Genomic DNA, 23,954 nt, shown 5'->3' with positions numbered 1-23,954 from the left:
CTTTATGTCTCTGAAATGAACACTTTATGATGTTATATAGCCAACAGCACCGACTGCAATCCTTAGCATGGATTAAGTGCCAAGTAAATTTGAATAAATAAGTAAATACCATTCTCAAAATCAAACTGGCCTAGTACTAAGAAAAGGCTGTCTCATCACAGACTAGCCCCCTACTTAGATTAAAACAAGGACTAAAATTCCGTCCTATTATTTCCATTTACATGATTCTATTTCCTTGTGGCAATGGAGAAGTGACAGCATATGATTATTAAGAGGGACTTGACTCAGGGATTCCCACTCACACTTTGAGTCTATGTCTGATATAGCTACATGAATTTATATGCCTATCTTGGCTGCCCCAGCCAGATCACGGTTGCCTACAATAAAACACCTGAAAAGGACTCATCAAATATTTCCGCCTATATTTTCTGAAATAGCACATTGTGTGAGCTCCTGGACCATAATTTTGCCAGGAGATAGAAAGCAGTTGCAACTCCAAGCAGCATCTAGCTCACAATACTTGGGGTGTAAGGATTATAACCACTAAGTAGTGGCATGTCTAGCAAAGGCAGTGAGAAAACCAGTTTTGTTGAGCTAGCTGAGTCAGCTCCTACTAAACAAATTCCCATAGTGAATAAAATGAATGTACATTTTGTACCTAAAGTGCAAATATGTTAATATAAATGCAAATATGATGAGATTTTGGGTCACAGTGATATAAAGGTGGGATTGCATTTATTTGTATGACTAAATAGCCACTGAAAATACAAGAACTAAAACCAGAAAATGTCCAAAATCTCATTCTAAATATACCTGAGTCTTTCGAATGTTTCATTTTAATTTCATGAAGTCAAAATGTAAACAAAAACCACCAAATAAAATGTGATACCACAAAGACACAAGCAAGGCAGGAGGGTCACATACCGATGCACGCCGCTGCTGCACATGATGATGTGGCAGGCTCCTAGCCTACTGCACAGCTCCGAGGAAACTGACAGCAGTCCAACCCCAGAGGCACTGCAAGCTGTGTTTGCACAGGCAGCTGTGCGCTTGGATCTGATAAACGAGGCTACCAGTCGGTAAAGTTCATCCAAAGCATTGAGAGGCCTCATTAGCTGCAGGAAGGAAGGGATGAATGTCAAGTTCAACATGTTTAGTAAAATCCTTTTAGATGGGTTAAAATTCACCGTTGGTATAGCTTTTAAAGAATAGTCTAAAATATTATTTTGTTTTGGAGGTAATGGAATTAGAGACTGCAAATATTTAAAACTACTCATTGCTCAAGAACAACAGAAAAATTAAATAAGGATGATATATAAATAAAAAGCACCAATAAATACAATCATCTATTTTTACCTTATCTACATAGGCAGCTTTGGATGTGGAATTTGGTGGTGAATTTGACTTGTCCAAGTAAAATGCCCTGTAAGAATCCAAGGAAGAAATTAAATTTGTTGTTAGAAAAAGACATAATATGCACGAAGATGTTCAAGAATCACTGACTTCCTTTGAATAACAAGTGAATAAACAAAAGAATTGAACACTAAAGTTTGGGGTTGCACAAATGTCCACAAGTTTCCATTTAAAAAAGATAGTTAAAATTACCACCAGGTCTGTTACAAATTGTGTGGACTTGGAGAGATCACTTAACTTGTCTATGCTCGGTTTTCTCATTTGTAATTTAAGGATAGCCTTAGCTTCTACTTCATAAGGCTGCTAAGATTAAAAGAATTAATGCAAAATATGTGGAACAGTGCATAGCACAGAATAAGTGCTTATTAATATTTGCAATAATCAATATTAAAAAGTTGAAGAAATATACTTTTACAACTATTGAAGAACACTATCCAATTTTCATTTACTGTGGAAAAGATTATGAAACTAATTCTCAAAAAGATGAGCCAATTCTTTCCAGCACCAACCTATGCTCTATGCTCTGATTAGAAGTGAAACTCTGAGAGTCCAATGTCTCTTTTTTGTTACCAGGATACAATATGGTAATGACTAGTTCAATACACAAAGTGGAATCCTAGTGGCCTAATACACAATGGACATACTGCAAAGGATATGATCTCATTCTTTCATTCTTTTCTATGGCTGCATAGTATTCCATGCCATTTTTGTGTATTAAAATAGCCATTTTAACACCCAAAATGGAATCCTAGTGGCCTGCAAGAATTACATGCAGTTTCCAAAGAATTATTGCCGTGTTTGCTTTGCTTGTGGGTCAATACTAAACAGAAAATTTAAGGGAATGATCTATGAAGATAAAATACATTTATATTTTATTTGACCAAGTATCTATTTTTTTAGTGATGGCAAAATATATACAGTATAACACAAAATTTACAATTTTACCCATTCTTTTCATTTATTTTATTTTAGATTCAGAGGGTACACATGCAGGTTTTTTATATGGATATATTACATAATGGTGGGAATTGGGCTTCTACTGTACCTATCATTCAAATAATGACCATTGTACCCAATAGGTAAGTTTTCAACCCTCATCCCCTTCCCAATCTCACCACAAGTGTAAAGAGGTTGGGAAGGAGGTGAGGGTTGAAAAGTGTCTATTGCCTTTCAACCCTCAGTGTCTATTGCTTCCATCTCTGTGTAAGTGGGAACACACGGTGTTAAATTTTCCATTTCTGAATTATCTCACTTAGTTTAATGCCTCCAGCCCCATCCATGTTGCTACAAAGGATATGATGTCATTGTTTTTTATAGCTACATATTATGCCATTTTAAACATTCTCAAGTGTATAGTTCAATAGCATTAAATACATTCAAATTAACCCTCTAGTATCTATTTTTGATGAGGTAACAAACTTCACATTTCTAGAATGTGAGGTTTTAATGATGGTGGAACAAAGTAAGTCCCATGATATTAGAGTGAGTTGTCATATTAGATATTCAAATAGAAGCTGTTTATATTGTCGTTTCAGAGCATCTGTAGGACTTCAAAGTGTTGGTAGCTTATTATCAAATTCACAGTGTAACTGGGCAAAATCAGTGAGGGACAGCTCTATACTCTGCATGGGTGTTTTGAGTCCCACTGAGCATATGTGTTCACACCCACACGGAGTGATACTCCCATTACTAGCAATAGTGTTTTGTCTTTTTAAAATAAAGTAACATGGATTAGTTAAGCTTTACACTTTAAACTACAAAAGCTTTAGCTCTAAAGACTAACTTCCAAAATGACAATTATGGTCATCTTTATTGAGAAGCGGCTTTTTCTCGTCTAAAACACATATTGAACCCTCCTCAAAAGTTTTGTAAACAACTCAGAATCCAAGATTGGCTATTACTCATTATAACTCACTTCGCATTCCTAAGAGATTTCCAGGTACCACCTGCAGTTCCCCAGCCTGAGCACATAACACTGACGGGAGTGTGGGGGCTGCTGCAACCCCAGGAAGTAATCCACCAGACTGGGTCATGGTGACATGAGCCACTGCACAGTGGAACATCCATCAAGTGCCATGAAAATGCGGTTCTATCTAGCTGAGTGAATTAGTGTCTACTAAAAGCACTAGACTGAGAGCAAAATAGAAGACTAAGCGGTCATTTTCATGACTAAAATCAAAGGTATCATTTGCAACACCATTTTAAAATTTTCAACATTTTCCCCATTTTCTGAAAGAGATAACAATCGAAGAGGAGTACTGTCATCATAAGAGGAAATGAGCTTGAATGGTGTAAGGTACAAAAGCATGCACTGGGGCAGGAGCTGGGGCAGAGTGAACGAGCAACTTAGGCCAGAAAAGTAGACTCCAGGGCCTTAGAGGCCCTGATAAGATTTTACTCAAGTGAGTTGGGAGCCATAGAGGTAAATGGTCATAAAACTTGCCTCATTGCCAGAAGACTGGACATTTTAAATATTATTGCTGTGCCCAACAATTCACGTTCTATTGAAAGGTCTGTGTGTCCTTTCATTTCAATTGTACGTGCACTTATAGAGGATTAATCTATGAAAACCCACTTATGCATTTTGCTCTTTTGCTTCACCTTTTAAATAAATAAAATACTACAGATGCAGTGGAAGCCTCCTGTTGACTTATTCTTATTTCATTTCTGCCACTAAAATGTAAACTCCCCACTATAATGCAGGTCCTCTAGTAGCTATGGATTTATTTTTATTCATTTCTGCATCTCTAGCATCTGTAATAGTATGTGGAGCATGGTATGATCTTAATAAATATTTGTAAATAATCATTTAACATTTTTGTTTCTTTATGGATGGCTGATATGGCTTAGCTCTGTGTCCCTACCCACCTTGATTTGTAATAATCCCCATGTGTCAAGAAAGGGTGGGGTGAGGTGAAGATAACTGAATCATGGAGGTTCTTTCCCTATACTGTTCTTGTGGTAGTAAGTAAGTCTCAAGAGATCTGATGGTTCTGTAAGTGGGAGTTCCCCTGCACACGCTCTCTTGTAAGATGTGACTTTGCTCTTCATTCACCTTTGGCCATGATTGTGAGGCCTCCCCAGCCATGTGGAACTGTGAGACCATTAAACCTTTTTCCTTTATAAATTACCCAGTCTCGATTATGTCTTTATTAGCAACATGGGAACAGACTAGTATACTGGCATTCCTTCTGGCATCCAAACTAGACTTTGCCAGGCTGTTTCAATATATTCAAACTTCAGGGGAAAATCCATTTTAATGGTCCATTTTGTTGGCTGTCTTTCATACTGTTAGGTTTCCTCATGTGCTTTGGATTTATGTTTTGTAAATACATTTGAAGTGGAATGATTTTTAAATTATTTTTATTTAGTTTTATTGGTATAGCTCCATTCTCTCTCTCTCTCTCATCATCTTTCTCTTAAAAATGGTTTTGTGGATCACATATTTGCAAGCAGTTTTAGATCTGTTCTGAGTATGACATTGTCTTGACATCTAGATTATCACCAGTCATGTCCCTGAACTAGTGAGTAATTCGGTTTAGTTTGGTTTAGTAGTTTAAGGCCATGCCTAAAACGACTTCCTCTTTCCATCGTCAGCACCAAGCATCACCAAAGCTAATCTAAGCGATAGCGACAAGTAGATTTTTCATCCTTCATTCAGAAGTGGAGTCCTCTGCTACCTGGTTTCAAACAGTGAGGCTGGCTCTGGATTTCTGCCTAGTGTACAATGATGTTCATGTCCCATTGCCCTGCAGAAGCTGTCCCAGCCCCCTCTGTCCATCTCCAGAGTCCAGCAGGCCAGAGGCCTCAGCACAGCCCACAACTCACCACTTGCATTTCATTTCCATTCTTGGGCCACAGAGATAAATTGTTTTCGAGCCCAGCTGTGATGTTTGCATATTCTATCCTCATATTTTATCTAGCATTTGTTATACGCTTGGAACAGAGGCAGTGTCTCAAAGCTGAACCCAGAGAAGTACTTTGATCAGATGTCCTCACATCTTTTCTCAAGTAAACTTGGTAGAAAAAGTAACATGGCAAAAAATAGTACACAGGTCACAATCAAATTATTTAGTCTCTCATAGTCTCAGTTTCCTTATTTTCAAAATGGATATTAGAATTATCCGACATAGCATGATGTTGAACATTAAATTAATGCATACGAAATGATCATTAGTGTAATAGGTATATAGGACTCATTCAATAGACAGTAACAACTATTATTCAAGTACACACAGTGGCAAGCATCTCTGGACAATTTTTAGCCATGATAAGGAATAACAACATTAAGGGCAAAGCCATCCTACTTTCTGTGGAGGTAATCTAAAACATTTTATGACACGTTAAGAAATGAAAATTAAGTTAGGTATTTGGAATCTATATAATTACATGATCAGTGTATGAGTAGAATTTAGGTTTAAAAAGAAAAGAATGTTTTTCAGAGTAAAGGAAAGAAGACTGTCATTTAAATGCCTTAACTAGGTGCAACTCTTCTAAACCTTGAATCATCTGGGAAGAAAAATATTCTGTAAAAGCAGCCTATAGCTCCTCCACCAAAGGGAAGCATTGCTATAGAAACAGCTGGTTGCATGGAGCACTCTCTTCTTTCTGAAAAAGATGTTTGTTTGTTTATTTATTTATATTATACTTTAAGTTCTGGGGTACCTAATGTAGACGACAGGGTGATGGATGCAGATGTTCCTTTAAAAAAGAAGTTGTCATTGATTTAGCCAGTTAAGACCTGCCTATATCATGTTGATATGATTCTGCTACATTCACTTAAATTAATTTGATACAAATCTTCGACTACTTAATGGGGCAAATGTTTAAAGGAAAAAAAATAAGTTAGAGATATCACTTCTAAAGGTTAAAAATGTAGCCCACATCAAGTGAAATTTTATTTAGCAACAATCTACCTTTTTAAAACTGCTATAGGCTGGGCACAGTGGCTCACGCCTGTAATCCCAGCACTTTAGAAGCCCAAGGCAGGCAAATCATGAGGTCAGGAGTTTGAGACCAGCTTGACTAAAATGGTGAAACCCCATCTCTACTTTAAATATAAAAATTAGCCGGGCATGGTGGCATGTACCTGTAATCCCAGCTACTCAGGAGGCTGAGGCAGGAGAATTGCTTGAACCTGGGAGGTGGAGGTTGCAGTGAACCAAGATTGTGTCATTGCACTCCATCTTGGGTGACAGAATGAGACTCCATCTCAAAAGACAAACAAACAAACAAACAAAACTGCTATATAGCAGAACTAAGATAGAAAAGATTTAACTATACCACTTAAAATACCCTTAGAATACAAAGGTTTACTGAAAATTTAGAGTTAAAAATACTGGCTCATCTAGACTTGTGCTAGTAGTTAATATTTGTTAATCCATGATGATGGAAAGCAACAAAATATTATAAATCATACCTATGCACTGATGAAGTCCAGAGAAGTAACCAGAAAATAAAGCCACTTTGATACTCCCACGTAATATAAATAGCCAATAATTTTTTAATTCAATTACTTTTTAAAATAAGAATTTGTACTTGAGGCTACAACTAATTTCAGATATTCCTCATCAGAAAAAAATTTTCAGATATTTTGCCAAGCATAAGGTTTACAGATATTTGTAGAACTTCAGTATCTTTCAGAATTTGACAAATTGTGGACAGGGCATAAATTTCCAGTGCACTTTCCTTAATTAAAAAAGTCTTGCAATGCCCCTTAATCAAATTCTATGAGAAAAGTTAATGGCAAAATTTGATTAATGCCAAAACTAACCACATTTTATTATGCTTCTAAGCTTAGTAAGAATGAAGTCATGGTCCTTTGTCTGAGTATAGAAAATCTTATTAAGACTTATTTGGAAGTATGGTTACTGTTTTATATGGGCTGCATAGTAAGTTTACTTTCATGCTGGCATACAGCAGGCCCCACTGTCATAATTTCATCAGTTAACTCTGCCATGTAAGATGGATATATTATGATACTATTTATTTTTCATTTAGTCCCTACAGGATAAAATACCAATAAGAAAGTGGTAGAATATGTTATAATAAGCAGTGGTGTAAATATATGAAGTCAAATAACTACAATGAAACAAATCTTGGCATTTATCGCATACCATCTAATCAAGAAGACAAATACACAGGTATTTATATTGCAAGGCAGGGAAGTAATAGGTGAATTTAAAGGTATAGAGTCGCTGGGTCTATAGAAGGAAGGTCACATAAGAATATGGCATAGGAGTTAGACTTTGATGGATGGCCAGAATTCTGACAGGTCAAACTGGAAAGGCTGTCTTCCAAGTGGCAGCAATGTCCAGAACAACAGAGCAGGTATAGAATGAGTGGAGCCAATGTGACCAAAGACTGGGTTCACGTAAGGTAGAGAGAGAAAGCTGGCTAAGTAGGCTGAAGCCACATTATGAGGAAATTAAATATCAAACCAAAGAATTGTAATTAACTTGGTAAGCAGTGAAGAATCACTACAAAATTAACACTTAGCTATCAACAGAAAAAAAGAAAAACAAAAGGATGAATGGGAAGAAAAACATGACTCATCAAATATGAAAATGTTTAGAACTGAGAGCTGCAAAAGATTCTAGAAAGGAAAGAATCATTCAGCATTCAAAATAAGACTGTGGTGATATAAACAGGGAATTGATGTTTGCCATGAGACAGAGAGTAAAGAAATTTGAGGAACGCTGAGACTGGTTTATACAGTTATGTAAGCTAACATACTAATTTAAGAATTAGAAAAATGCTTTATCAAATGGGTCAGTAATGATAATCCTAGCTCCATAGGGCTAAGCTGGTGCTCCAGGGAGGTTCACTTTTTCACACAATGAAAGACAATGCAATTGCCTCACTTAAAATATTTAAACCAATTTATTTTGTCATAGGAAATATACAGGGGTTAAATCAATGACAAAATGGTATTCTTCTCAGCAGCAAAACTTCCCCCCCTTTTCTGGGCATGGTGGAGAATATCCAATTTTTAAGAAGTTTAAGGCCTCATGCTTTATAGATAAGGAGAAACTAAACATTCAGCCCAGATTTCTGCTGTGCTCTTGCCTCTTCTCTAGATCATTGCTTATGAGATATTCTCCATATTTATAATCATTTACAGAAAGTTCTCACTTGGTCAGACAGATATATACTTCTCCTAATATTGCTTCCTATCCCGAAATACTCTAAATTGTATTAGGTTGCTTTTATGCATTTTACAAGAATTGGATTTGATCAAGTACTTCAATTTTCAGAAAAGAATGGTAACAGTATTTGATCAATTACAGATATCGTTTATAGACATGATTAGATATGTCATCATTGTAATGGTACAGCAGATGACTACAGGTGTGACTAGTCATCTCTGTAAGTTTCATTGTTAAACTTACTTTGACTACCACAGCACCTAAATTAGGAAAAATAATAAATCTATAGAAAATCTCATGAAAAGACACTGAGCTCTTGTATGAATAAAAATCACCAAACAGCTTCAACCTATGGCCACATGTGGTTAAACAATATATGATGCTACTTGGGAGGCTGAGGCAGGAGAATCGCTTGAACCTGGAAGGCGGAGGTTGCAGTGAGCCAAGATCGTGCCACTGTACTCCAACCTGGGTGACAGAGCAAGACTTCGTCTCAAAAAATACACGATGATGAATGGGAAGGTGGGAGAGTATCAGATTTCACCTCCATCTTACCCACCTTCTGCCCCCATAAGCATCAGCATTGACTTCTCTGGAATGCATTTTACTTAAAGTTACATGAAGAGAAATTCTGAATAATGAAATAATTTTCTATTTGCCTGGATGTCTTTTGGCCTGTCAAAAATGGAGCACCTAAGGTCATGGTTATCATTGAACTGCCTATTATCCATTAAGAGCTTCATTTCTACTTGAGCGTTAAAAAAAAAAAAAAAAAAAAAAAAAAAAAAAAAAAAAAAAAAAAAAAACCTCCTGCTAGAATATTAATAAGAAAAGACAATAAATGTGACTATAGAAAGTAAGACTTTACCATATTTTTTAAAAAAGCATTTCCCTGACTTCTCTTATGCCCTGAAAATGTAATGATGGTGTAATAGGTAGTGGAGACACACCTCTCTGCTCTTTACTGCGGTAGATACTCTCGTTCCACTCTTCTTTTTGAGAAGCCTCCATTAGTGACCTGACTAGATTGAAATCCTATTGTCTGCTTTCCAAATGCTCCGTCACTCCACTTTGATTTTTGCTCTTTCTTTTATGATTCTGCTAAGGTGACATTCCTTCTTCTGCTCCTGTGATATATACATATCACTGTGGTTGCCACCTACTGTTAAAATACTGCATGTACACATATTTTCCAATGGCAACACCATGTCCTGCCATTAGGGAATATTAACTCCATGGAAATGTACAGGAAAAGAAGAAAATCCTTTAGAAACATCTCACTATACCTAGGAAGAACATTAAAGTCAAGTCATATACAAAAACATTAAAGCCAAGTCAATTGTTTCACAATAATTCTATTTAATTTGATAATTATGCTTCAAGACAATTGGGTATTTTCATACCAATGAATAACTTTTTCGGTTTAAAAAATCATAAAATTCTTACAATGACACTATGAATAGCATGTGTTGACTCTTTTTCTACCACATCTTTTCTCTGTATACCCTATTTAACTCCAGTGTGCCTTCAAAATTACCTTTGTAAAGCATAAATATAATCATTTCATTAGCTGGCTTTAATATCATTTTAATTTTCCCAGTGCCCAAAACCTCATATTTTAGCCAAGCATTCCAGGGCGTTCCTAATTATTTACCAAAAAACTTCCCATCCCGTCTCTCAACAGCATGCCTTGCATGTCCTTGCTGAATTTCCCTCAACACACTATCCACATGTAACCTTTCCCAATGTCTTGCATATGGTTCTCTCCTGCCTGGAATTTCCTCTCACCTCCTTCTGCTTGGCAAAACTCTACTGATTCTTCAAAAGTCAGCTCAAATGTGACATCTTGAGAGCTTCTCCACTGAAACAAATTTATCCCACTTATTATACTGAGTTGCACTCATCCTGTTCTTTGTGCTAAATTATACATTCTCAGTAGGCAGAGACCCATTTGTTAAATTTGTAATCCCATAATGTAAGACGGTGCCTGAAACATGGCATGTACCTAATACTTCTTAATGTAGTACTGAACTGAATCGAACTTTATTTCATGAGAGCTAGAAAGGGTTGAAGTTACTATACTTATACTATGAAGCAACTATATATATGTACATGATCTAACAGAGGAAAAATGTATTAAAAAGTTTAATTTTAAAGATAGATAAAATAATCATTATGTACATTTTAAAAGGATTTGTTACATGCAGAAAGAATTCCCCTTAAGCTTATAAATATTAGCTACAACTCCATTAACACTGAAACATAATACTTAAAGGAAAGTATTTAACAATCATCGGAACTTAAAATTAGACAGTGAGGATGCTTAACAACCTCTTCTGCAGTAAGAGACAGCTATAGTCAAGAGAAAAATATTCTCAGGGTCCCTTGAAAGGCTTACAATAGCACCATTTTACCTATAAATTATTCTAGCAAGAAATGACACAGCAAAATTTTTGTTCAGTTCTAACTAAGAAAAGATTAACACGGTTGCATGCTATTATACTGAGATTTTCATTGTCTAACTCTTGGCTTATATACTTTTGCACTAGAATCTATAACAGGCTGAGCTTTCCTTTATTTGGCAAAATTCAAGGTCCTTAAGTACAGACCCATCTTCTACATCACTTCCTCACTCAAACTTTGTATCTTTCAAGTCAGTAGTTTTTTCCTATACCCCAGCACCCTGCACATCCCTTAACTTCAGTATCTGCTGCTTCAGTATGTGCTGTGCCTTAAGGATTTGTTTACATGTTTCTTTCCCCATAAAATCATAAGTACCTTGAAAACAGAGACAATGTACAGTTTGTCTTACCCCATCAGATAGCATCAGTCACACAGTGAGTGGTCAACATATTTTGGTTGAATAAATAAATGCAAAATTAATTTCCAAAATTTATTGATGAATAATAGCTCTAAACCATTTCCAAGGACAACGTATCTTATTTCAAGTAAGATTTCGTATAAAAAAGATTGAAAATCATCCATCATGGATGGTAGCTGTTGGTCAAAAAAAAAATCTGCTAAGCATAATAAATTTTCTCCATCACAAAATATATGTCCCCTTTCACTATTTCTCTTATAAACTGTAGTTATAATAGGAAAAATAAAGCTGACTGAGAAAGACAAACCAGGTCTCTACCCTATTTTAAATTTCCAAAGTGCTTAATTCAAACTAGCTGAAGCAGTATGGAACTGTCACCATCTTCTAAGATTATAAGGCACACAATTCAGGAATGAGTCTTATCTTATAAATAGCTGTAGACATCTGCTACAGAGGGAAGGCCAGGAAAATGGAATATGGCTAGAATTATAGATACATAGACATTAGAAGGATGTCACTAGAAGTACTTAGAGACATTGTGAATACAGTAAGAGAAATATATCAAATAACTGAAGCTTCCTCTTGGTACCTGTTCGGTAACTTCACTCCTCAGATGAACAAACAAATCAAAGGTGAATCTTAAGGGAATAGTTGGAATTAAACATACGCTGCATGAGGACAGGGACTTTGTCATGATTATCGCCATAAGCTCAACAGCTAGGAAACCACCTGAAAGAGTAGTTGCTCAGTAAATATTGTTTTTTTTTTTTTTTTGAGACGGAGTTTCGTTCTTGTTACCCAGGCTGGAGTGCAATGGCGCGATCTCGGCTCACGGCAACCTCCGCCTCCTGGGTTCAGGCAATTCTCCTGCCTCAGCCTCCTGAGTAGCTGGGACTACAGGCATGCGCCACTATGCCCAGCTGATTTTTTGTATTTTTAGTAGAGACGGGGTTTCACCATGTTGACCAGGGTGGTCTCGATCTCTTGACCTCGTGATCCACCCGCCTCGGCCTCCCAAAGTGCTGGGATTACAGGCGTGAGGTAAATATTGTTAATGAATCAAAAGTAAATAATTTAAAGACAAAATGAAAATTAATAATAAATAGCAAGGGACAATCTCATGCAATACTGAGTCTTCCCTGAAAAGAAATGTAAACTTGACCAAGTTCATTCTCTTTAAGAAATAAATATTCATTGACTCCATGCCCCTTCTAGACATAGTCCAATAACTCCTCTCCTTTTCCATTCAAAATTCCTCCTGAAGAAGTCCAATCTGCTAATCCCATTTCCAAATCTTCAACCCACTCTCCTCAGCTGACAGCTGACAGTCATCCTACAAGAACCATTCCTTCTAAGGACGCCAATGACTGCATTGGCCCACTTCTTAGATATCATTTCCTGAATCTCTTCATAAGTGTAGCACCCACTCCTTCAAATTCTCTATTTCCTTGCCCTTTTGACTTTGACCTGGTGCCTTGGTGCTCAAGTACTTTCCCTGCTCAGTCTCCTCTTCACTACCTACCCCATAAGCATCTGTTTTCTTAGTTTCTGCTTGCCTCACTCTTCACACTTTGAAACTTTTCCCTGGCCATCTTTTTTTTTTTTTTTCCTCTCAGGGACCCAAATCTGTAAATTCATAACACTGAACTCCAGATTTGTATATTTATGTATTTGTTCATAAACAAATAATTCATAAATCAGGCAGTGCCAGGTGCTAGGGATAAAAAGGTAAGAATAAGACAATATTCACCTGTAAAGAACCAATGGTGTGGTTTGAAAAAGAGGAACATAATTATGTAATTACAATCCAGTGTGGTGAGTGATCTACAAAGGTTTAGCAGAGTGCTGGAAAAATACATTTTTCCAGCAAGGACATATTAGAGAATCAAAGAGAATGAAGAATCTTTAAGACATAGGAGAATCTTAAGGGTAAGAAAAGGAATATCCCCATTTTGATCATGGAATTTAAGTCTGGAAAGGTATTTAATTCCCTGAAAAGAGGGGGAGGTATGAGAAATAGAAATAGTAATTGGGAGATTACTCAGCAGATATGAACAGTAGTTGAATGGATAAAAAGAACTGATGAAAGAAGAAAACAGAGGGGGAGGAAATAGACAAAAGGTAGGAAGAGGAGAAAGAGAGATAATCTAATATATCATTGATTGTGCCGTCAGTGAGGAGGTAATTGATGTGAGACTTAAGAGATCTTTTTTCACTTGTTCTTCTAGTTGATAAACTGTAAAATCTGTCTAACCTTCCTGAAAGCTTTGTGGCATTCAACAATCGAAGCAATTTGAGAACAATAAAAAAAAAATACGAATCCCACATTATGAATTCTTGGATTAGTATTTTTTTTACATAAGGATATATTCTTAATACTTTCATTCAACTATTTCAACAAATATATTTTGAGCATCTATTAAGGTACAAAGCAATACTCCGTAGAGCAACAGACGAGAGACAAAGCTCCTTCCTGCAGGAAATATGCATCTGGTACATAGGAGGCAGGGGCATGTCCTTCTTTTCTGGGCAAGGGTTAAATGAATCCAACTTCTGCATCCTTCAACATTGGCTCTTCCTGCACCTGCTTTTCTACTGTAGTGTGACCTCTTTCCCCAGTGTCATTTTCAATGACATTTTTTCACATAGGCATAAGGCAAACTTATTCTCCCTCTTTCAGAATCTGCTTTCAGCTCAATTTCCAATTTCTTCCATGTTTAAAGAACACACACAGATATATAACAGGCCAAACTTACATCTCTCAGCAGTATTAAAAAAAATCCCAACCTCTGTCCTCTAGCTCAGTGCCATTCAAAATGCAGCTTGCAGAATTTAATAAAGAAATTGCAAGTGAGAATTTAGAAATTAGATTTCTAAAAAAGTCTAAAATTGTATTTAGAAACTAGATTTGGTCAATGCAAACTCTCTAACAGTTTATACTGCCCTGACATGTAAATATTCAAAAGCCCTTGTCTCATTCACCAGAGTAGCGACTACAGAAGCAAGTTACATGCGGTGGCATGATCAACGTGCACAGTAGGGCCACATCAAAAGAAGTGATGTTTGTTAATTATAAACCCAAAGTGCATAAAAACTGAAAACAAACATAAGTGTCTTTATTTAAAATCTGTCCTTTCCACAATATTTTAATTTTTAATCAGACTTTTAAAAATAATAGTTTAATATTATTAACTAAATTAGAGAAATAAAATTGACATTGTTTTTATATGTAACTTACTGATGGCAATACAACTTCACTGGGTTTTTATTGAGAAATTGCTGTGAAATCTCTTCTTTCCTTACTGTCAACATACCTCTGTGGGTCTTGTTTTCTTTTACCATGAGCATTATTAAAACAAACATAAAAGTTCAATGTCCACTTTTCCCTGTAAACTGTGCTGTCATTCCAACCTGGACTAGGTATATTACCACGCAAGAAACTAGCTATTAGTTTCTCGGATTAAAAACTTTAAATATTGGCATATACAGTGTTTATTAAAATACACAGAAAAAAAAGCTTTTGTGCAGTGAAAGAAACAATCCTCAGAGCAAACAGACAACATACAAAATGGAAGAAAAAATTTGCACTCTATCCATCTGACAAAGGTCTAATATCCAGAGTCTACAAAGAACTTCAACAAATTTACGAGGAAAAAACAACAACAAGCAACCCCATTAAAAAATGGGCAAAAGACATGAACAGATAGTTCCCAAAAGAAGACATACAAATGGCCAGCAAGCCTGTGAAAAAAAGCTCCACATCACTGATTATTAGGGAAGTAAAAATCAAAACCACAATGAGATACCACCTAACACCAGTCAGAATGGCAATTATTAAAAAGTCAAAAAACAACAGATGCTAGAAAGGTTGCAGAGAACAAGGAACACTTTCACACTGTTGGTGGGAATGTAAATTAATTCAACCATTGCAGAAGGCAGTGTGACAATTTCTCATAGACCTAGAGGCAGAAATGCCATTTGACCCAGCAACCCACTACGGGGTATATACCCAAAGGTTTTATAAAGATACTTGCACATATATATTCATTGTCACATTATTCACAATAGCAAAGACATGGAATCAACCAAAATGCCCATCAATGATAGACTGGATAAAGAAAATGTGGTACATATAAACTATGGAATACAATGCAGCCATAAAAAGGAATGAGATCATGTCCTTTGCAGGAACATGGCTGGAGTTGGAGACCATTAGCCTCAGCAAATTAATGCCAGAACAGAAAACCAGACACTGCATGTTCTCCCTTATAATTCTGAGAACACATTGAGCAAGGTGGTAGGGGGAACAACGCACACTGGGGCCTGTTGGGGTGCACTGGGGAAGGGAGAGCAGCAGGAAGAATAGCTAATGGATATTTGACTTAATACCTGGGTGACAGGATGATCTGTACAGCAAACCACCATAGCACACATTTACCTATGTAACAAACCTGCACATCCTGCACATGTACCCCAGAACTTAAAATAAAAGTTGACGGAAAAAAAGTACATGGAAAGATGTTGAGTTTGTGGAATTGCTATTTCATTCACAACTTTTTTTTAAGAGAAAGGGCCTTACTGTGTCATTCAGGCTGGAATGCAGTGATGCAATCAAAGCTCACTATAACCTCAAACTCCTGGGCCCATGTGATCCTCCCAACTCACCTACCTGAGTAGTTAGGACCATAGGCATGTGCCAATATGTCAGGCTAATTTTTAAAAATTTTTTAGAGATGGGGGTTAAGAGTCTCTCTATTTTTCCCAGGCACGTCTTGAACTCCTGGCCTCAAGTGATCCTATTGCCTTAGTCTCTCAAAGTTCTGGGATTACAGGTGTGAGTCACCACACCTGTCCACAACTTTTATTTTTGATTGCAAAATAACATAAATTATTTAATGGCAATTCTTTATTAACTGCCTACAGAATCCCGTAGCATTCAAGGCATAGTAAGACAGACCTGACTGTGATACTTCTCAAACAGCTTTCAATTACACACGGCATAAAATATTCCTACTTCAAATATTCCCATTGGAGTACTTGCAAGCCTTTGTACCATTGTTCACAGCAGATCTGGGCAATCATCCTTTCTGTCTTTGGGCTAAATCCAGGACTGGAAGCACAGCTGAAGCTGTACCTTCTTCTGGATAGTTCTTTTTCTTTTTTTTTAATTGCCTCTTTCTTTATAATGTTTACTAGTGTGCAATTAAATGCAGTATCTACATTATTCTCAGGAACATCTCTGTGAACAAAAAATGCTCTTCCAGTTCCATTTTGCATCACTATCGCATGCAAGTTACTTCTATATCTTTTCTACTCAGTGGGGCCGGCACTGAACACCCTGGAGAAACTCTTGATGTTAATTTTGTTCTCTGAGTAAGTTGCTCTGCAAAAACCCCACAAAAGCTGCCTTCCATGAAACCCATCTTCAGATACAAATCTCTGTGTTTATCCATCCTATATGTTAGGCAAATGCTAAGGATGGTACATACCTCTTCTCAGCTAATGCTCTTGACGGTGTATAAAGCATCACTAGCCCAAATGGACAGATTAGAAAACAGGCTCAAAAATATTAAGAACTTGCCCCCAAGCCATATAGCTAGTCAATGAGAGGGTAGGCACCGGAATCCAGGTTTGGCTAACTCTCCATCTTCCAGTATATTAATGCAGCAATTCCATATCATTACCTTCTATTTCTTCTCACTCACACCACTGCAGAAATTTCATATTCAAAACAAACTGAAAACTTTTCCCCCATAACCTAAATGTCATTTTGTCTATTAAGCATATTTCTATTTTTTTCTTACCTGGCTCAGAATTTATACAATAAAAGTCATATTAGATCTACTGAAAATGCTTCTCCTTAAGACTAGCAAGGGATTTGTTCATCTGTCATCTCCCATTGTGTTTTTTGAATGCATCTAATTTTACATTTGAGTTCACTAATATCTCAAGTACACGAAGTTCAAAGTTTATACAAACTGAACCACGTCTGAGACCCTTTTCAATGATTAATGTGTACATGATCTCCCAAGTTCTGGGACTATGAGTTAATGTGCAAACAATCTCACAAAGTTCTGAGATTTCCTTTATAATCATATGAAATATACTACGAATGGAATAGAACTATAGGCTTTCAATTCCGCTTGATTAAAATGTCTTAACATTTATTCTATTAAAATGTTTATATTTAATCATATATAATTATCATTATACAGCTTACATGTTACCATATATAATATTATGTAATATATATTTTGACAGTTTATTTTGGAATTTGATGCAAAGAATATGGCTGATAATGCATTTTGATGGCATTTAAAATGGATACAGATGAATCCTTCTCCTCTGACCATGTAAAATATTGCATAAGAAACATTCATTATGAGAGCAGGAACACTTTAGTGGACTTGATTCACAGACTCACATCAGAGATACTTTCTTTCGTTTCCAAGTAACAATAAGACTCCAACTATTTCAGTTCCTTTTGTCTTTTTCTTCCACTCCATTTCCATTTGTATCTTCTTAGGGTTCTTATTATCACTTGCCTAAAATATTTTAAGTTTCCTAACCAGTCCCTCTGGCTCATCTTCTCCTCACCCCTAATTTGTCCTCAATGGTACCACAGAGTGGACAGCTGAATATGCATCCTTTCCAAACCGAGTCTGCCCTGCTTAGAACTCACAAACCCGCAGCCTCACTTACAGGCTTCTGCTGGCATCTGAGGCCCTCTGTGGCCTGTTCCTCTCCCAACTTCAATTTCATCCCCTTGCCACCTATTATAGTCTCGCAATGCCTTGGATTGTATTGTTTTCTCTTTCCTGAGACAGCTTCTCCACCGCTCTCCACCTGGCCCTCTGGTAGTCATCTTTCAGAGCTGTCCCCAGTCCTCGGACTCCTTAGTCTTTCCTAAATGCTCCTGTTCTGTGCTCCCCAGGTAACCTGTTACATCAGCCATGACATTCGGTAGAGCATTTCAAAATAACCTGCTGGTTTCATTGACTCTTCCTTTTAAAATTCTCAAGGGCATATTGACCAGTTCACCTCTGTATCCTCAGTGCTGTGTGCATTTCTGCACTTGCATACAGGTGCACAATAAATATCGTTAAGCCATAAAGAATAGTTCACAAAACAGAATAGAAGGACTCAGGAAGACCCATCTGCTAAGTCATCATGATGTGAGTCAAGAACCTGCCACTGTTTATATCTTGTGTTCTGGTTGGTTGCCCTGGCTTTTGAGCATTTATATACATACAAATATTTATTAATAATAATCTATTAGTAGTCGCTTTGTCAGCAAGGGTAAACAAGAAAAAAAAACAAGGCAAAAAGGAGAAACAGACACATAAAGTATATAAAGCATAATGGGTATGTGTTATAATAGAATCATGGAATAGAATTATTTTTAAAAGACTAATGGAAGGAAGGTAGGAAGACCTCAGCGGGGGAGGTGGTGACAAATTTGGGGGCATGTGAGGAAAGATGCAGGAATTGGCCAAGGAAATTAAAATGGATGTCATTCTAAGAGAAATTACGAAAAGCCAAGCCAAAATGTGTTGATTCTTTTCCTAAATGACTGACAGAATTCCATAAACTTGAATCTACATAAAATAGAACTGTGCCCCCAGCTGAAGTTGGGGGGTGGCATTTAACCAGGCAGCTAATTTTATAAACCTAAAGCTCTGTTCTTCACACAAACCATGAGTTTCAGTAAATCCATATTAATTTATTCTAAGTTAAAATCATGGCTTTTACATCAAAAGCTCTGACTGCAAGCAAAATTTCCTGACTGGTGTAGGGATAAAGCTTTGAAAGGATAATTTATAATCACTCATTCACCTGCATGGTACAGCCACAAAACAAAAGAAGTCTGAAGTGTCAGCAAAAAGGAACTGAACAAAAGCAATAGGAAAAGAATTCACTGAAGGAGCTTGACTAAGATGCCTTGAATATATTTTTAAGACGGATTGTCCTTATGATCAGGTAGAAAAGTCAGCAGAGTTAAAAATAAAAATCAATCTTGCTTCCATAAGCACAGAAAATTTTTCCTCACAGAGTATATTTCCCTAACTGTCTTTTTGGGTATGCTTATTTTCCCTTTGACACTTCCAGCTTTCATTTATTTCCAAAGGAAATTTGGAGCACAAAGTACTTTGATCTTCCCCTTGCTTTGGTGAAAACAATAGCTTTTATTAGCTCTGAGACAGAGGTGGTTCTCTTCAAAGAATTCTTTTAGAAGATGATTTTGTCTGCTTCTAGTTGTCATCCAGAATATCTATCCTTAAAAATATTATCACAACAAAGGACTTATCACGAAAATGAAAACTCATAAACAATTCTAATCTCATTTGTTGCTCTTACCTAAAAATAGCATTAAAAATTTCTTTAACATGAGAGTAAAATAGATATTAGTTATACTTACACTTCTTAAGTGCAAATAAATTAGCCTGAATTAAAATAAGAGTCAGTTCAGTCCAGGTAAGTTACATAATACTACATGCATAATTGTATGTGTAGTAGTTATATCACATTCTCAGTAAAGCAATAGTAGCAAGGTTTCATAGAATTATAGTATTTTTCAAATTAAGAAGAGGTACATTGCTTTCAAAGTGTCACTACAGTTTCAACTTTATCTGATCTTGCCTCATGTGAAATTTATGAACCTTGGTTATGCTGACGAATTTTCTTGAGATGGCTCCAACAGAGTCAGCATCTGCACTTTTCAAATGGCCTGGAATTTTGGGGATATAAAACAAAGTAGGCTGGATACTGGAATAAATTCAATAAAATGATATTCTACAGAAAAGACAGCCAATGTATTATGATTAAACTGGTTTCCAATTCAATTCAACTATTTTTATGGTACTAACTTTGTACCAAGCACAGTGAGGAACTAGGATGTGGCTGTCCTCAATATATATCAAGGAAGGCAGGCAAATAACCCACAGGCCAAATTAAAACAAATGAAATCAAACAGGTTATCAGGTTGAAAAGACAAGAGTGACTGATAAATTCCAGCTGAAGCTATAACTAAAAGCATTCTCTAAGAAGATACATTTGAAATGGGTCCTAAATAATCACACTATTTGAGCAAATAGAAATGAAGCTGAAGCGTGTCCTGGGTGAAGGCTGGGTTTAAAAAAATGAGAAAAAGCTGGATGCAGAGGAAGTAAAATAAAACATGTTGATTCTGGTCACAGGTATGTTCCTGGTCCCTCTTCCTCTTGAATTCCAGCTTCTGTAACCTTACAATTTCTCCTTTCCCCTTTAGGATTTTCCGTCATGCTGTTCCCTCTGCTAGAAAAATCTGCCCTAAATATTATAATCTTAACTCCTCTTTCAGATCTCAGATTATAAATCACTTCCTCTAATTCATTCCTGAAACCTTCAACCATCATCCCATCCCCAATGGCTTAAGATTGATTCTCTTCTGGTACACATGCACAGCACTTTATACTTTCCCTAAATAGTTTGTCTCACATATTGCTATAGATTATTAGTGAAAATTTTGTTTAATATTTATCATAACCTACAGACAAAACGTTCTTGTCAGGCAGCAATCTTAATCTCTTGTAAGGCTCTGGGACACGAGGCGCTGTCCTTGGTATTTGATAGGAGAACAGTATTTGTTGAATACATGCAAGTATCCAGCAGTTCTTTAGTTTTACTTTGTGCAAGAATTTGGCATTTGAGTATAACATATTTTGTAAATGTTAGCTTTTTCATAAATTTCATGTGTAGGAAAGACATCCACTAAACTTTCAAGCATTATAAACTAATTCAAATTCTTTGTAGATTTCGTTGTTTTCTCCTGCCAGGAAAGAATCGCTTCTCAAATAAAACAAAACGTACAACTATGACAACTCTGATTTCCAAGTCTGCACACAGAAATGAATTGAATATACACATTTGGTTTACAGCTACTCTTAAAGAAAGCAAAATATGAATGCATCTTAAGATATTAAAAAATGAAATTCTGCTAAAAGATAGAAGGGAAAACAAATAAAAACTCCTATAGAGGAGATAAACATGCATCTGGAATGTTTCTGGTTAATTTAAAAAGAAATCACATCACATAATAGCTCTAAAGCTGTAGCTCTATAAATAAAAACAATTTAAGGACGATGGCATTATTTATATGCTAATTAATATTCTTTTTCTCCTTCTCTCTTTTTCTCTCTTGTTCTCACTCTCAAATCTTAAGCTGTAATCTTGTTGACTTCAGGTAGTTTACAAAATCCTTATCAATAGAACACAAAATTTTCTATTTCTATATACTATTTGTTATCAGACAAGGAATGTGAAATAGAGCTGAGGGTTCGGGGAAGAAAGAGAGGGGGATGGGGAGATGTGCCAACACCCAGAGACAGGGCACAGAAGCTGAAGTCCCACTGTCCCTTCACTTTCTCATGCTGTTCCTCAGCTGTACTTAAAGACATGAAATGGTAGTAAATCCCTAGCATTCTTCATATTCATCCCATTTCAGGAGAGCACAGTTACTGATTTTTTTTTCCTGCAGAAGTAGTGAGAAGTGACACATTTCATAGATGCATTATCATAAGAACACTGAAATACTTCTTGACAGACATTTCCTATTGAACAATTGTCCAAAATACATGGCTCTGAGATTGGTATTTGTATAGCACTTCTTGTTAACATGAATAAAATATCTATCTTCCTTCTACTTATTACATAAAATATACTTGGATTTGAAAACTTTCTTTAAAGAAAATGTGCCATTCTTTATCAACAAAGGCACACTATCAGAGAATATTTGCTTCAAAAAATTTTCTTTCCTTCCTACAAAAATGATGAATTTACATTCAGATATGCCAAATCATAAGTCCCAAAATTCAGTATAAAATTGTCACTTCACACAAAAATAATCTCATAATATACAATTTTTTTCTTTATTTTTATTTCATTTTACTGTTTATTTCATACTGAAAATAATAGTCTAAATGTAATAATCTAAACCCTTCAAACTTGAAAGGAATATTTTGACACAAAGAACACTGTTTGCATTTATGTTTTAACTGTAAATGTAAACGCAATAGTGTTTTTACCAGGCATTGGTGCTTCCTGCCAATAAGCAGGACACATTAAAATGAATGAGTTTGGTAAAGATATACTACCTTTAAATGGGGCAGGGAAAAAATGAGGCTGATAGGCATGATAGCTCATAGCCAGAGAGACTAAAAAGGAAAGCCTTAGGTAGAAAAGAGAGAATAACACAGGGTGAGAATGGTGAAGGGAGGGGATAAAATCGCCGCACCTCCTGAATCTCTTTGTCAGAATTCCAGAGTTAAACACTTTGCGTGCTGTTAGTCTTTAATAAGTAGAAAGAAATCAATCAACTGACTTGGCCCAGGAGGAGGTTCTGTTGTACAAACCGCTGTAAACATTTCCGCTAGCTCAGTTTATTCACTGGGGGCAAAAATTAAACCAGGTTTTCTCCATGTGTTTATGACTCCTGGTAATCAATGCATGGAATACAAATGGACAGCAATAACTCAGTAAAACCTTTCAGCGGCCTCTCATTTGTGTTTACAATAAAGTTGCAGTTTCCTACAATGGCCCACCACCCTACATGACGGGGCCCTGTCCATCCCTCTCCACTCTCACCCTTCTCCTCAGTGTGCTAGACTCCCACTGGTTTTCTCTGTCTTCCTCAAATATGACAAGCTTATTCCTATGACTCGACTGCATCCATTCACTGTCTCCAGAAAGATCTTACCCATGATTTTAGAAAAGCTGTCTCCTTATGATTCAGGCTAATGTTCAAATATCACCTAGTATTTAAGTCATCATTAACTACCTTCTCCAAATTACTAACCTCCTAATAGATCAGCTTGCTTTATATTTTCTTCACTGCATTTTCCATCATCTGAAAGACTTTGTTTAACTTATTTACTTGTTTGTTTTCTATCTTTCTCATTCTCACAAAAATGAAAACCTCTTGTAACACCAACTGGATAAATACTCAATGGAATGAAATCAGAGAAGTGGCGGGCAACTGATATCTGACACCAAAAGTTAGTAACACAGAATTTGTTCTCACTGTCTAATGTTCACTTCATTCACTCAGACGGCCTAATATAATATAAAAAATATGGATGATAAAGAGAAAATGTCTTTGGTTTAAATCCTGAGTTTCCCAATGACTATCTAGGTAACTTTAAATTCCCCTTAAAATGGAAATGATAATATGGAATTTACTGAGTTTTCAAACAATCCACGTAACTCACCTAACATTGTTACTGACTTTTAAAATGTCCTTAAAATTTGGTAGGTATTGTGGCTATCCTTTTAAGTAGAATATGACTTCTACCTCTTTACGGTTCTGGAACAGCATGTCTGTTTCACGTCTGCTCGATCTCCAATTATGGAGATTGTTCCATGACTCTGGAACAATCTCCATAACTGGAGTGAAATTCATTGACTTTGCTTGTCCAGCATCCTGACCCTCACTCTTGGTGACAGTTCCTTGGTGTTATCTAGTGCCAAGCCCACCCAGGAATGTGTGCGTGGCCTGGGTCTGACTGACTGCCTCCCAAGGTCCTTCACTGGGGCTC

At 36.4% G+C, this 23,954-nt stretch overlaps 1 protein-coding gene across 1 annotated transcript in view; it reads right to left on the bottom strand.

The window, feature by feature from the left end:
• PREX2 (phosphatidylinositol-3,4,5-trisphosphate dependent Rac exchange factor 2) overlaps window positions 1-23,954 on the bottom strand; it is a 286,647-nt gene that overhangs the window by 38,949 nt on the left and 223,744 nt on the right. The window contains exons 36-37 of the mRNA XM_032296288.1: window positions 1,357-1,423; window positions 925-1,115 (exon numbers count right to left, since the gene is read on the bottom strand). Coding sequence (XP_032152179.1) covers window positions 925-1,115; window positions 1,357-1,423 — 258 coding nt within the window. The remainder of the gene's footprint in view (window positions 1-924; window positions 1,116-1,356; window positions 1,424-23,954) is intronic.

Source organism: Sapajus apella, unplaced genomic scaffold (genome assembly GCF_009761245.1).
Source record: "Sapajus apella isolate SASKATOON/1434 unplaced genomic scaffold, GSC_monkey_1.0 scaffold35, whole genome shotgun sequence".
NCBI lineage: Eukaryota > Metazoa > Chordata > Mammalia > Primates > Cebidae > Sapajus > Sapajus apella.
The sequence above is the reverse complement of the archived record's forward strand: the minus strand, read 5'-3'. Positions and strand labels throughout refer to the sequence as shown.